General features: G+C 61.2%; 1 protein-coding gene across 1 annotated transcript; it reads left to right on the forward strand.

Moving 5' to 3' along the window:
• The first annotated feature begins 13585 nt into the window (after nucleotides 1-13585).
• Nucleotides 13586-15682, forward strand: NAA80 (N-alpha-acetyltransferase 80, NatH catalytic subunit). Its single transcript, XM_074152548.1, is given in 4 exon segments — nucleotides 13586-13807; nucleotides 13809-13883; nucleotides 13885-13912; nucleotides 14955-15682. Coding segments are annotated over 4 exon segments (1053 nt in total).
• Nucleotides 15683-15768: the final 86 nt, after the last annotated feature.

Below are 15768 nucleotides of genomic sequence, written 5' to 3' on the forward strand. Positions count from 1 at the left end.
TCGGCCAAGCTTTAAACTGAGCTTGCTGGGGGAGGGGGATATTATCCGGCTAGCCCTTGACGAGCCAAGGGATGATGCTCTGAGGTCTGAGGGATGGGTCGCTCGCAAAGGCCCTCACGCCCCGTGTCCTCTGCGGAGGAGGAGCCAACGAGGATGCTGGGCCTCATCCTTACCAACAGCAGCTCGGGGTGCCAGCAGTTTTTCCGAAAAGGAAGGGCTGGTGGGGAATCTCAAGCTCAAGGGTAGCCTTGGCTGCAGTGATCACGAGATGGTAGAATTCAAGATCCTTACTGTGGGGAGCGGGAGTGTGCAGCAAACTCACAACCCTGGACTCCAGGAGAGCAGACTTTGGCCTCTTGAGGTACCCACTTAGCAGGGTAACATGGGAAAAAGTACTGGAGGGAAGAGGGGCCCAAGAAAGCTGGTTAGTATTCAAGGATCACCTCCTCCAAGCTCAGGAGTGGTGCATTCCAAGAGAGAAGAAGTCAGGCGAAAAAGCCAGGAGGCCTGCATGCATGAACAAGGAGCTCCTGGGCAAGCTCAAAAGCGAAAAGGAGGCCAATAAAGGGTGGAAGCAAGCCCAGGTAGACTGGGTGGAATACAGAGAAACTGTCCAAGTGGCTGGAAACCAGATTAGGCAAGCTAAAGCCCAGAGAGAATTAAATCTGGCCAGGGACATCAAGGATAACAAGAAAAACTTCTTTAAGTATGTCAGGGATAAAAGGAAGATGTAGGCCCTCTCCGGAAGGAAACAGGAGACCTGGTCACCCAGAATATGGAGAAGGCTGAGGTAATGAATGACTTTTTTGCCTCGGTCTTCACTGGCAAGGGCAGTAACCACACCACCCAAGTTGCAGAAAGCAAAAAGAGGGGCTATGAGGATGAAGAACCACCCACTGTCGGAGAAGATCAGGTTCGATACCATCTAAGGAACCTGAAGGTGCATAAGTCCAAGGACCTGATGGAATCCATCCACAGGTCCTGAGGGAGCTGGTGGACAAAGTTGCTAAGCTGCTTTTGATTGTATTTGAAAAGTTGTGGCAATCTGGTGAAGTTCCCGCTGACTGGAAAAGGGGAAACATAACCCCCATTTTCAAAACGGGAAAAAAAAGGAGACCCAGGGAACTACAGGCTGGTCAGTCTCACCTCTGTGCCCATCAAGATCATGGAGCAGATCCTCCTGGAATCCCTGCTAAGGCACATGGAAAATAAGGTGATTGGTGACAGCCAACATGGCTCCACCAAGGACAAGTCATGCCTGACAAATTTTGTGGCATTTTACGATATTGCCACAGCATTGGTAGTTAAAGGGAGAGAAACAGATGTCATCTGGACATTGCTACTGACTCTCTACTGCTCAGTGAATTGCTTTTAGTAGCATCACTTCACATGACCTTCAGTTCTGCTGTTTGTATAAGGTTGCACAATCTTGCCCAACCAGCTTGGTCCAATTCCTTGTAACTGTGGCAAAAAATTATGATGAGATATTAATGTATTACAGAAGAAAAAATGTTGCTCAGAACCAAAGTAGTTTTCACGAGGCCACAATGCTGTCCATCTGGACAGAAGTCCATCTACCTGGACTTATGCAAAGCATTTGACGCTGTCCCACATGACATCCTGGTCTCAAAATTGGAAAGGCATGGATTTGATGGATGGACCACTCGGTGGATAAGGAACTGGCTGGATGGCTGCACTCAAAGGATTGTGGTCAACGGCTTAATGTCCAAGTGGAAGCCAGTGATGAGTGGTGTTCCTCAGGGGTCGGTACTGGGACCAGTGCTGTTTAACATCTTTGTCGGAGACATGGACAGTGGGATTGAGTGCCCCCTCAGCAAGTTTGCCGATGACACCAAGCTGTGTGGTGCAGTCAACACGCTGGAGGGAAGGGACGCCATCCAGAGGGACCTGGACAGGCTTGAGAGGTGGGCCTGTGCGAACCTCATGAAGTTCAACCAAGCCAAGTGCAGGGTCCTGCACCTGGGACATGGCAATCCCAGGCACAAATACAAGTTGGGTGGAGAATAGCCTGAGAGCAGCCCTTAGGAGAAGCACTTGGGGGTGTTGGTGGATGAGAAGCTCGACATGAGCCGGCAGTGCATGCTGGCAGCCCAGAAAGCCAACCGCATTCTGGGCTACATCAAAAGAAGAGTGACCAGCAGGTCGCGAGAGGTGATTCTGCCCCTCTACTCTGCGCTCATGAGACCCCACCTGGAGTACTGTGTCCAGCTCTGGAGTCAACACAGGAAGGACATGGACCTGTTGGAACGGGTCTGGTGGAGGGCCATGAAAATGATCAGAGGGATGGAGCACCTCTCCTATGAAGACAGGCTGAGAGAGTTGAGGTGGTTCAGCCTGGAGGAGGCTCCGGGAGGACCTTAGAGCCCCTTCCAGTACCTAAAGGGGGCCTACGGGAGAGATGGGGAGGGACTCTTTATCAGGGAATGTAGTGACAGGACGAGGGATAACGGTTTTAAACTGAAAGAGGGGAGATTTAGATTAGACATTAGGAAGAAATTCTTCACCCTCAGTGTGGTGAGACACCAGAACAGGTTGCCCAGAGAAGTTGTGGATGACCCATCCCTGGAGGTGTCCAAGGCCAGGCTGAATGGGGCTTTGAGCAACCTGCTCTAGTGGTGTCCCTGCCGATGGCAGGGGGGGTGGAACTAGATCTTTAAGGTCCCTTCCAACTCTAACCATTCTATGATTCCATGATCTTTTAATTATTTTATTATTAATATTTCATTAAAGGAGTTTCTTTTCAGCTCCTAATTCTCTCTCCCTCTCATTCTTCCCTCACTTGGGAGAGGATTGAGAGCATCTGTTGTTTTAGTGGTGAGTCCAGCTCAAACCACAACAGAAGCCTTCAGTTTCAACTTCAGCTCTTCAGCTTCGGCCTCAGCTTCTGGCTTGGGCTTCTCCTTCCCAGCAGAGCAGCTGGGGCTCTGTGGCACAGACGCAGCTTGTGGACAGGTGCTGCCCTGGACCACTGCTGCTCTCCAGAGGATGCCGGTTCCTCTGGGGCTGAGGTCTCTTCTTTCCAGTTACTCGAGGAAGAGGAGACAGCCCAGCCTGCAGAGTGTCTGTGCCTCAGCAGAGTCCTTGCCGGGTGCCGAGTGGCACCTCATCGTGCCCTTAGCAGCCATGAGCTCGGCCATTGCAGGCTAAACCTCATCTTCTGCCTGCCTTGTCTGAGGATGAGGAGCGTCTGAGTCGCCAGCGAGGAGACCAGGGGGCTGGCATCTTTCTTTGCGCTTTCAAGGACTGTGGGGACAAAGCAGCAGAAGTGAGGTGACACCCCTGTGTCCCCTCCAGGCAGGGCACTTTGCACCCCGTGATTCCCAGGGCCAGGAGAGAGCCAGGGGGCAGATGACTCAGCTGGAGGCTGCTGGTCAGGGATGCCCCCCTCCAGAAACACCTTCCTCCTCACAGACATGCTGGGAGCAGAGCCCCCCTTGCCCAGGCTGGCTGGGGAGCTCCGTGCCGGGTCCTTCCTCCTCCCCGCTGCCCTCACTCACCCCCTGTGATATGTGCCATCTTCTGCTCATTCACCTGCCGTCCGATGAGCCCTGGGGAGACATAGCATGTCAGGGACCCCATTGCCCATCAGGGACCCCACTGCCCATTGGGGACGATGCCACCCAGACTTCCTGGCCGCAAAGCCACTGGGGAGGGCTGAGCCTGGGGTGCAGCATTGGGGAGGGGATGGATGAGGCTCCTGCCAGCCTCCCCTGTGCAGACAGGGGTAGGAGGGCATGAGGGTACCCCATGGGGACCCTGGGAGAGGGAGGGACGCCGGGGCTCGTGGCTCACCGATGAACCTGACTGCCTCCTGACGGAGGGGCTCCTGTGGGCTCTGCAGGTAGGGCTGGCTCTGCTGCAGGTAGTCCTTGGCCTTGCTCTTGTTCTTGGCCAGCTGGAGAGAGGAGAAGGATGCAGCATTGGCACAGAGCTGCCCCCAAGTTGGGATGTCCCCCCACCCAGGACCACCCTTCTTTCCCCCAGCAGGACATTCCCAGCTCCTCGCCATGTGGCATCAGGGTTCGGAGGGAGCAGAGGGCTCCCCAGGGGACGCTGGGATGCCATTCTGGTGGCAGCGTCCCCTTTGGTACGCTGGGGGCAAGGACAGCCTGGAGCAGAGCCTGCTCCGGGAGGGTGTGTGCAGCCGCGGTGGCGCAGCCCTCTGTTCCCCCCGCTGGGCACTGAGCAGGGCTCACCCAGGGCAGATCCTGGGGACACTGGGGCTGGGCTTACCAGGCACTCGCACATCCTCCACGCCTGCGCAATCTCTGTCAGCTCCGCCAGTGGCCTCCACTTCAGGAACTGGCCAGCGCTGCAGAGGGCTTCCTGGCAGGCCTGGTGAGAAGCAGAGATGCCACCACCACCGGGGACAGAGGACCCCGTGTCCCCCCTCCCCCTTCTCGGCAGGGCTCAGAGCCTGTCCCAGCCCGTGCAGGGAAGACGCACCAGCTGGGGACTGATGCTGCCACGAGGTTCAGAACCCCAGGAGAAGATAAAGGCAGCCACCCTCTCTGGCTGCAAGCCTGTCCGAGCTTCAATGTTTTGGCCTTAGTGGCCCCAGGCTGCTGCAGAGCACTAGCCCAGTCTCTGGGGCTGCAGGGACTCATGCCATGGGCTGTGCGGAGGGAGCAGGGTGGGAAAGGACCCCCCTCCCCAACCATCTAGGCAGCAGGAGGAGAAAGGCAGCTGTGGGCAGGGAGGGGGGTTCTGCCTGGTCCTAGGGACTCAGCAAGCTAGACCTCACAGTGACACACATTTGAAGGGTCCAGTGTCAGCAATGGCCTGCCCACAGGACCACTCGGGTTGGGAATCCCACCTTAGCAACACTCTCATCCTCGTCGTGCAGGTGAAAGAGCAGTGGCAGCAGGCTCTCCCACACCGCCCTCTTCATCTTCTTCTTTTCGGCGCCCACCACGAGCCCCATCGTGTCTCGGAAGAGACAGATGGAGAGCTGCCGCACGGTGTTCGACTCCTGGGGGAGGAAGGGAGGAGGACCTCAGCCCCAAGCCCATGGCAAGCAAGCAAGGGGCTGACATGGAGATGGATGTCCCCAAAACAGCCCTGCTCCAAAAGGGAGTGAGCTGTGGCATGTAGAAGGTCTGCCCAGGGGAGCTGGGATCCCCAGGGCTGAGGGCCAGAGAAGGAGACCCTCTGGAGGGCCAGGGAATGCTGCCAGGGCAGGTTGGGCTCAGCACGCCTGCCACGATCCTGCCAGCACTGTCCCCGCTTTGGCAGGGAGGCCGAGCCGGGATGAGTCCACACGGGGGGGCTGGGATGCAGCATGGAGCCGCCGAGGGCCCCAATGGGGTCTGGGGGATGTGGGGCAAAAGCATCCCCCTGAGGAGCACGGGGGCTGCAGTGGGAGACACAAATGGAGGTGCCTGGTGAGGGGGGCACGGGGCTCTCCCCCGTTCCTTACGTCGTTAAAGAATGGCTGGAGCTTGTCAGCCAGGGCCAGGGCGGTGAGGCTGGATGCCTTCCCCTCCAGCAGCCGGAGCATGTTGCTGAGCACGGAGAGGGCCACGGCGCTGTCATCGCCCTGTAGCTGCTCCATGACATCCGGCAGCAGGACCAGGGTTTTCCTTGCCTGTGGGAAACGCACCACCTCCTTTTTGCAAAGCAGCAACGGATCGCAGGGGATAAAACTCTCTGCAGGACCACAGGCCTCCCTGCTGGCTTCTCAGCAGGCAGTGTGGGTTACAAGGGCAAGGTCCCAGCAGATAGGTCCCAGCTCACTGGCATGGCCAGGGGAAGAGCAGGGTGCAAAGTGGGAGGACAGAGAGTGCTGGCTCCTTGCCAGACCCTTGGCTGCCCTCTTCTCCTCCAGATCCCCTGGGCAGGCTGGTGGGCGACCAGAGCTACCTGGAAAGCTGCCCAAGCTTCCAGCAGACCCCGCCACGGCCACTGCATTTCAGCCCGGGGCTCAGCACCCCATGGCCAGGCTCTGCAGACCCTCAGACACTCGGGCTGGTGGCATTCCTGCCAGGATGTCCTGGCAGCGGAAACCCATGCCCGTCGGCACTGCTGCCTCTCTCCCTGTGTGGCATAGCCATGGAGCCGAGGTCCGGGAGGCAGGAGAGCTGCCAGCAGCCAGCACAGCTTCCGATCGGGCCCAGAAAAGCCCGAGCTGCTGCATTACCTGCCACCTGCTGCTCCACCCTGGGCCGCTGTCCTGGCTGCCCCCTACTCACCATGTCGGGTCTCTCGGTGAGCTTGAGGATGCCCTGGAGCACCAGGCTGGGCATCCCCAGGCACTGGCTCTGCAGATACATGGGGAAGAGCTCCAGGGCACGGGCAACGTCTTCACCGAAGTCCGTGCTGCCCAGCATCTGAAAAACACGCAGCGGGAGATGGCAAGGTGCGGCAATGGCTTGGATCACCAGCTCAGGGCAAGGATGTGGGGGCAGGACCAAGCCCAGATGGAGGCGGCAGGGGTTGCAGAGAGCCCCCATGCCCCACACCACACAAGTTGCTCGCCTGCTCCTCCTCGGAGCCCACCTGCTGCCCCAGCTCCCCCGCCCAGCAGTGGGCATGGGAGAACTGAGCATCAGAGGGAGCTTGGAGAGGTGCCATCAGGCTCACCTCAACGAAAAAGGTCATGGCAACCATCTCCCAGGTGGGGTCCTCCACAGTGAGGAGCTCTATTAGATGGCAGAAGATGGTGTGGCGCAGGGGTCTTCGGGTCTTCATCATCTCCCTGGCAGGGGGAAGGAGGCACTATCAGGCCCGAGCTGGGTGGGCACATCTCTTTGGGGTTTGCACCAGCTTAGACCTCACCAGTGTACAGCACTTTCTCCAAGCAACGGGGACTCCCATGCCACCATTCCCAAGGGAGGGGGTGGCGTGGGGTGCCTGGTCCCCAAGGAGCGGGGAGAAGGGGCTCTCACCTGGCTACGGTGCGCACTCCCATGAGGTGGGTCTGGGTGCTGAGAAGGGCATCCCAGCCACCCTGCGCCTCAATGGCCAGCATCTGCCTCTCAAAACCCATGACGCAGAGCAGCTCTTTCATGGACTTCACCGCAGACCTGCACAAGGAGAAACAGCCAGCTCCCACTGGGACCCCTGGCTTGGCTCTGGGTGGCTGGCAGGGATGAGAGAACAGGGATGGGGCACCTGATGGGAGTGAGCAGATCCTGTTGGTGTTCCTTCCAGAAGATCTGCACCTCCTGCAGCGTCAGCTCCGTGGTGAACGATACTTGGAAAAGCAGCGCCAGGAAAAGCCGGGGGAAAATCGCGTCCACCTCCCGCAGGCAGGTGGGATGCAGGAGGATCTCGTTTATTGTCCTGGTTGCCTGCAGAAGACAGACACTCAGATGCCCCCGTGCCCCTGGGGAGGTCAAGGTTTGCGTTGGCCAGGGAAGGGGAGCGGGCGCCCCGGACATCTGAGAGCAGCTCTGGAGGTCAGCGAGGCCTCATCCAGCAACTCACAGCCAGGGAGAGGATGCGCGGGTTGTCTTTGGTGGAGGTGGAGGTCTTGCGCAGCGACTGGTTCATCAGCATGCTGAGAAGCTCCTGCAGCACCGTCTTCGCAGCTTGGGGCTCGGAGAACATCGTCTTCCACATGGCCCCAGCGACACTGTGGGGGACCGGGGCTCTGTCAGCGGGGACACCCTGGAGGATGGCCAGGCTGACATCCCTCAAGAGGGTGTCGGGGCCCCTCTCCCAGTGTGAGAGGAGCACCAAAAGCTGGTGGGCCCCGTACTGGTTGCATGTTGGGGAGCACTGCAGCAGGCTGGTCACCACCTCAGTGGGGTGTTTGTTTGTCAGCACCAGCAGGGCCTTGTCCACACTCTTGCGGGCTACCACTGCCGTGATGGACTGCAGGTTTCCGTAGATGGCCCACACAATGTTCAGCACCTGGAGGGAAGACAGGGTTGGGAGTGGGGATGTCAGCAGGGTGAGCGCAGCCGTTTCCCCATCTCCCACTGGGAGCTGCTCCTGTTCACATTGTGGTATGCCGGCCTGAGATGGCGTCAGTGCTGGCCAGGTGTGGAACCGGGGAGGAACGCTGGTGGGCTGGAGCCACCCATGGGCTACCCACCTGCCCCGCCTGGAAGGCAGAGTTCATCACAAGGACTTCCACCATGAGCGCAGCCACCTTGATGCTGTAGGCACTTGGGGCTCTCAGGCTCTTGATGGCTATGAGGATGATGTCTACCCGGTCCGTGGGCTGGAGGTATTCCATGAACATCTGCGGGGTGAAGGAGAGGAGGGGAGATTTGTCACCTAGAGCATCACCCAGAGCATCTTGGCTGTGCAGTGACAACAGGACACAGAGCCAGGCTGTGCTGGGGAGGAGACTGACGGTGGGGTTCAGGGTCCTGAGGGGAACTGGAGCTTGCTGGGGACCTTCCCTAGCTCCTGCTCAGGAACAGCGCGAGCTCCTGTCATCCCCATGCATCAGGTGTCCCTTCACTCACGTTGACCCACCAGCCAGGAGCCAAAGGAACTTCTTACCAAGAAGAATTTGATGGCGTAGCTGCTTTGTGAAGGGTGGCGGGACTTCTTTGCTGACCAGCCCTTCAGGAGCTGCAGCTGCTGTTTGTTGCGCAGCCCGGGCCACCTGCCTGGGGAGGAACAAAAGAGGGGTGCTCAGAGAGAGGGTGCACAGCTGGAGGTGCAGTCTGAGAGCACTGGGCAGAAAAGGTGCTGGCAAAGAAAGAGGGCACCAGGACAGGTCTGGGGGACAGATAGCCAGGAAGGGTCCAGGACTATTGCAAGCAGGAGTAAGGGAAAATGGCTTTTCAGACTGCAGGCGGGCAGGCAGGTTGGTTCAGGCTTTCTCTCGCCAAGGAATGTGGCCACTGGCTGCCCATGCCTGAGGGGAGCCATCCTGACATGGCTTCTCTTACTTAGTAGCTGCCTGATGAAGATGTGCAGGTGATGGAGAGCTTCTGCAGCCTCTCGACGGGTCCCCTTGTGCTTGCAAGTGCAGCAGAGGATGAGTTGCCCCACCAGCTTCCCCAGCATTTGAAACTGGTGTGTCTTGGAGCACTTTTGTCCAAGGACAGTGGCTTGTGCAAAGCAGGGGCAGATCTGGGGGAAGAGAGGCAGCCCAGGCACAAGGTGAGGCCCAGTTGCTCCCAGAGCAGCCAGGCAGCAGCCCAGAGCAGGGCAGAAATGCCAGATCCAGGTTCCTGGGAGAGACCACAGACAGGACACGGGCAGGGCAAATAGCCCTGCTCCTGACCTCCTGCTGACTGGGTGCCCGGCTCCCTCAGGAGGTGCCAGGGCTCAGGGGCACAGGGATGGGGGACAGGGGCTGCCCAAACCGGGAGCTCAATACCTGTGGCAAAGAATAAGTGGTGATGAATTTGGCCAGCCTAGCAATCCGTGCTATGGCCCTCTCCTGCACCACTGCCGGCTGGGAATCGGCGAAAGACAGCAGGAGCTGGGAGGAGAAGAGCTGCTGTTGTGGCAGGGAGGTGGCGTGGCACAGCACAGCCCAGCCAGGCTTGCTCTGGGGCCATGCCTGTGATGGGTCGCGTGTGCTTCTTGCCCCTTGGCAGCAACCTGCTGAAGCCAGGCAGGCGGCAGCATCCCTCTGCTGTCTTCTACTCACTCCCCCCTAAAAAATGTCCCTCCACTCCCCCACCCCAGGCTTTGGGGTGACACCTCACTGGGAACCTGTGGTGGGGGTTCTAGGATAAGGCCAGCTGTGGTGACGCTGGAGTGGGAAAGCCCCAGGGCTGGACTCCCCTTGCCAGACAGGCAGGTCCATCTGGGAGGGAGTGTGGGGCAGGAGGGGCAGCAGGCAAGGCTGCATGGCAGCCAGCCAGCAGGTGGGCTGGGACAGGAGGAGAAGGGGCTCTGGCAGCAGCCAGGAGGCAATGGGCTGGAGGTGGAGGTGAGGGGATGGCAGGGAAGGAGGGATGTTCCCTAGCCCCCTCCTTGCACCAGGCACTTGGGGGTCACCACTCAACTGGGGGTCACTGCCCATGGGCTCCCTGTGCCAAGTCCAGACCTGCAAGATGTTCTGCAGCTCCAGGATGCCAAGGGTGTCAGCACTGTATACCAGTGACTGCAGCATGCTGTCCATTGCAGCCAGGGTCTGTGAGGGGGACAGAGTCTTGGGGGCAGCCCTGGAAGCCTGGCGGGGTGGGGGGGAGGCGGAGCAGGGGCAGCTGTGGCCCTGCAGTGGCCAGGAAGGGGTCTCGGAGTGGGGGAGCTCCCTGTGATTCACCCCATGGCATACCTTGGAGTAGAGGAAAGCACTGGGGCCCCGGGTGTCCTGTGGAGGCAGGTGGAAGATGCTGCAGAAGCAGGCATGGAGGAGGCTGCTCTTCTTCTCCTGCAGAAGCAGCCTTGCTCTGCTGCAGGGACAAAGAGGTGCTCTTCAGACTCGGCAAGGAGGAGGCAGACCCTGAGGCTGGAGACCTTGGCTGATCCCCACGCTGTGGGTGACACCTCAACCCCCCATGACACTGAGACTCTCTTTTGGAGAGAAAACCCCCTGGCACTCCCTGCCCTGCTGTCTGCCTCCCTCTCAGACCCAGGACTGGGTGTGCTCCCCACCTGGGACCGGTGCAGTTGGGGCCACCCAGCACTGGGGAGGCCAAACTGCAGGCTGGGGCAGGTACCTCATGGAAGTGATGGCCAACATGGCTTGCTGCCGCACTGTGCTGCTCAGCTGGTCAGTGGGTTCCTCTTGCAGCAGTTCCTGGGGAGCACAGCAGGGTGGGACAGGTCAGGATGGGGCAATCTCCTTTGCCCAGCAAGAGCCCGTGGGGCTGACAGAGCATGGGTGCCCCCATCCTGGGCCCTTCTCCTTTGCCCCCCTCCCCCCCCTGCCCCCAGCAACCAGTGGTGCCAAGCCCCGTGGCGGGAAGGGCTGTACCCATCACAGAGCCACAGGCTGGCCGAGGGACCTGCAAACCTCATTGGGTCCAAGCCCTGGCTCCAGCCAGGCCACCCGGGTGGCTTTGGAGCACCTCCAAGGATGGAGACCCAGAGCAGCGCTCATCCGCGCCCCACTGCCCAACTGAACCCTCTTCCCACCCCCAGGGCTGTGCCGCTGCCCCGGCCTCAGCCTGGCTGACTGTCCCCTCACCTCAATGGTCTCCACCACCTCCAGCTGGCAGAAGTAAAGCTTGTGCCACTCGGTGGAGTGCGCGCTGGTGGTGCTGCAGATGGTGCAGATGGAGTCCAGAAACTGCAGCTTCTGGGCCTCATCCTGTCAGCCAGAGAGGAGAGAGATGGACAGACAGTGTCAGGGGGGACAGCCAGCCAGGGGGGTGCCCAGCACAGCCTCTGGCAGCTTCAGAGCACAGGATGGGGGCAGAAAGGCTGGCCAGGACACATGGGTGCAGCCTCGTAGAAGTGGCCACGGATACCTTTGGTCTGCTCTGGATGATGTCCAGGCTTTCCTTTTCCTCTCTGTCCACAGCCAAGGTGGAAGGGCCTGGATCTGGGCGGGAGAGAGCAGGCAGGGCTGGGGGGCAGGCAGGAGAGAAGACCCACCTCCTCTGCCAGGGGATGTCACGAGCCCTGGCTCAAGGCTGGGACACTGGTGTGTCCCCGAGTGAGGAACATGCTGGCACCGGGGGGGCATGGAGCGCCCCTGTCCTGGGGATGCTGTGTCGGGAGCCCTGATGGCAGCCTGGCTGGGGATGTGATCCTGGGACAGGGCAGGGTGGGCAGCCCCCTGCCCACAGTGCCCACACACTCACCCGTCTGCAGCAGCTGGACCTCGCACGTCTCGTAGGGCTTCGCCCTGGAGCTGGGAGCTGGGGCAGCTCCCTTCTCCTCCCAGGCCTGCCTGGGGCAGCTGGGAGGTCTCCTCTCCATCCTGCAGGAGGGAGGGAGGGAGGGAAGGAGGAAATGTGTGAGGGGAACACAGACCACACGGGGCTGCTCTGTCAGGGCAGTGGGATAGAGGTGGCAACGCTCGGGGAGCTCCTCGTTTCCACACTGTCCCAACGCTGTCCTCCCGGACACTGGGGGACAGTTCTAGGTGACGAGTATGTCACAAAGTGCCCCAATGTCAACCCCCTGACACCCTGCCCCGCCCTCCCCAAGACTCCTCTTCTCCCTGGGGGGACAGGACTGACTCTCTCTTCCTCCTCCTCCCACGATGGGGCTGGGGTTCATCTGTACTGGGCGCGTTCCCCTTGTCGCAGGGACCCCTCTGTCCCCCGTCCCCCTTGCTCCCGGGGCCTGGTGCCGCCCCTACCTGTGGCTGTGCTGAGCTGGGGAGCAGCCCCCAGCCCCTCAGGCACACCGAGGCTCTTCCCTCTCCCATACGAGCCTGCGAGGCTCCCTCGCTCGAAGGCTGGTGGCCACACCAGGACGCTCACCCACAGGGACCCACCACTGCTGGGGTCGGCCAGGTCCTCCAGTGTCCTAGTTTGAGCCAGACAGGATTAATTTCTCTTTCAGTAACTTTAAAGTCTCTTCTAATGCTAGGGAAAAATGCATTTTTCAGAGACTCTAGTGTCTGAATTTGTGAAAGTATTGACTTTATAGCCAGCTCTGGTGTGCGGGTTTCAAGGCCTCAGTGTTTTCCAGCTTTGCGGGGAGGAGGAGGAGCCAGACCCCGGCACTCGACCCGAGCTGGGTCAGGTTCTGAAGGTTTGCTGAGAAGTTCTCTCTCTCCCTGGATGGCTGCCATCCTGAGATCCCCTCGCCCCGCTGCCGGACCCCTGAGCCCTTCCCTCCCTCCCGAGGGAAGGGGCCGAGTACAGTCCCGGTGTATTTCGTGCCGGTATGGGGCTCAACATTGGTTCTTTACATTCGTTACTCAGTCTTATTCTATTAAACTTGTTTATATTTCGACCCTGGGGTGTCCTTGTTTTTCCCCGACCCCCCTTACCGGGTGGGGAGCGCCCAACAGGCGATAAAACAAGGTCTAAAGGGCACTAAGTCGCTGCTGCTCCTTCAAACACCAACACGCACTGGCGGCCACCGGCCGTTGGCTGGCACCAGGGAGGTGGGGGGCGCCCCCCGCTGCCCCGCCCGGGATGCCGGGGGCCAGCGCTGCCCCCAGGGGTGTGTGGCCGGGGAGGAGGTGCGTGTGGCCGGGCGGGAGAGGGGTGAGAGGCCGGCGGGCAACTAGGGGCGGCGTCATCGGCCATCGTGCCGCCCCCCCTTCCCCGCACTGCGCATGCGCACACGTGATGGGGCGGGCCTCCCGCCACCAGGGGGCGCGCTTCCGGCGGCGGGGGCGGAAGTGAGCGCCGGAGGGCGGAAGTGGCGGCGGCGGCGGGGCCGGCAGAGCGGTACGGGCGGGACGGGGCAGGGGAAGCGGGGAGAGGGAAGGGGAAAAGGGGAGGGGTCCGGTGATGGGTCAGCGATGGGGTCAATGATGGGGTCCGGTGATGGGTCTTGGTGGGTCGGTGATGGGGTCAGTTATGGGTCTTGATGGTGTCGGTGGTGGGGTCAATTATGGGTCTTGGTGGGGTCTGGTGATGGGTCTTGGTGGGTCGGTGATAGTGTCAGTGATGGTGTCGGTGGTGGGGTCAGTGATGGGGTCAATTATGGCTCTTGATGGTGTCGGTGGTGGGGTCAGTCATGGGTCTTGATGGGTCGGTCATGGGTCAGCTACGGGGTCAATGATGGGTCAGTGATGGGTTGGGATCCGTGTGTCCGGGAGGTGCAGCTGCGTGATGGTGGCAGTCATCAGCTGGGTGGTGCCGTTCAGGTTAGTGCACCACGTGTGGGTGCGGCGTGGTTTAGACTGATGGGGGGGGTACAGGCAGGGTGGGCGCCCTGTGTGGGGGTGTAGTCTGGTTTGGATGCTGGTGGGGGCGGGGGTGTGGGGCCCTGGACAGACATGTCATTCACACCGGGGGAAGCAGAACCAGGCGCTGCGGTTGGCCATGAGCCTGGGCTGCTTCCTGCCGCGCTGCCGCGCAGACACCAAGGGCGGCAGGAGCAGGCAGCAGCAGGCAGGGTGAGTGTGAGCAGGGTGAGTGTGAGCAGGGTGCGCGGCAGGCAGGGTGAGCAGCCCTGTGCTCCTAGGGGGATGCTGGAGAGGGCCAGGAATTGGGGGGGGGGGGGGGGGGAACTGGGCACCGGGGCAGGGGGGTGGGCAAAGCTTGGCGAGGCACCACTGGCAGAAGCAGGCAGGAAGGCAGGTGTTGGGAGGGCTTCTCCCTCCACTCGGGACCTCCCCGAGCACAGAGGGGTGCTGACAGGGTCCCGGCGTGGGTTTTACTGGGGAAACAGAAGGAAAAGCTTCACCAGCCTGGGGATGCCGGTGGGGCCTTGGGACACTGTCTGGCCTCTGAAGGGGGGGAGTGCGGGCTGGGCTGGGAGTCAGGGGCCTTGGAGCTGGGAGAGTGACTTTGGGGGGCACTCCGAGGCGGCCAGGCTGGGCCCTCCACCCTCCAGAGGAGGAAGCGGAGCAGTTTGCTCAACCCCAGTTGATAATCCAGCGTGGCAGTTCCTCCTGCCTGTTGCTTGCGGCTTCTCCTTCGCAAGGGGAACGGCCGCCAGGCCAGTAGAGGGTTCTCTGCTGCTCACCACTTGTGGCAGGGGCTCCTGGCCCCTTGGAGGCCAGCAGAGCCCTCCCAAGCCCCTGCACCAGTGCGGCATGGCTGGGGTCTGCTCAGCTCCATGGTGCTGCAGCTCGCTCTTGCAGGTTGGGGACATGTGTGTGACAAGCTGGCTGGTCTCAGGCAGGTGCCCAGGTGGCAGGAGATGTGGCAGGTCTGGAGAGGGGGCAAGGCCAGCCCTGTGCCTCCTGCCACTGCCACTCTGCTGGCTTGGCAATGTCAGACGTGCCTGCAGGTGTCGTGGCATGGGCGTCTGGAGCCGGCACCATGTGCCGCTTCCCCACTGCAGTGCTGTTGTTCAACCTCTGACCTGCTGCTGACCCTCACAAACCCATCCAGCTGCGCCACCGGGGAGTCGTGCCTGTGCCAGGCCTGGGGGAACACACACAGTCTGTCCCCTGCCGCCTCTAAGCTGTCGCCTGCTTGGTCTCCCATCAGTGAGAAGAATGGGCTCTGTGGCGGAGGAGCTCAGCTTGGTCCCCCTGCACCGGAGGCCGGAGCTGCTGGAAGCCTGCGCCGCGCTGCTGGGCGAGGAGTGGGGGAAGAGCCGGGCGTCGCGGCTCCACACGCTCCAGCGCTCCTCGGATGCCTTCCCCACCTGCTTGCTGCTGCTGCGGAGCCAGGGCCCCGCTGAGGCCCCCGCTGCCCGGGAGGGTCCCTGCCAGCTTGTGGGACACGTCCGGCTCTCCCGTGTGGCCGGCCGTCCCCGCGACCTCTTCGTGGAGAGCGTGGTGGTGGCCCGGGCGCTGCGGGGCCAGGGCTATGGGCGGCAGCTGATGGAGGCCACCGAGCGGTGGGCTCGGGCCCGGGGCTTCAGCTGCCTGCGCCTCACCACCCATGACAAGCAGTATTTCTACGCCCACCTGGGCTACGTCCTGGGCGAGCCGGTGCAGAGCGTGGCCTTCCTCAGCCCCGCCATACCCGCCGAGGTGCTGCGGCTCTTCTCCACCCCTCCTGGCACTGCCACCGCCACCACCACCAGGCCAAGGGTGCCCTCTGTCCCACCGCCTCCTCTCCCGCCCCCTGCCGCCCCCCCACCTCCCCCCCCGCCCACCGTGATCTGGGCAAGGGGGGTGCTGGCCGAGAGCAGTGGACAGAGCCTCCTGGAGACCCCCCACCGCGATGCCAAAGGGCTGCCCATCTTCTGGATGAAGAAGGACATCTGAGGGGCTGGGACCCCGAGCCGGTGATTAAAAGTCGCGCAGGCAGGGGCTGCCTGCCCCGGCGCTGCCTGACTCCCTGCCGTTCTTCA

The sequence above is a fragment of the Numenius arquata genome, chromosome 8, assembly GCF_964106895.1.
Source record: "Numenius arquata chromosome 8, bNumArq3.hap1.1, whole genome shotgun sequence".
In the NCBI taxonomy this organism is placed as follows: Eukaryota; Metazoa; Chordata; class Aves; order Charadriiformes; family Scolopacidae; genus Numenius; species Numenius arquata.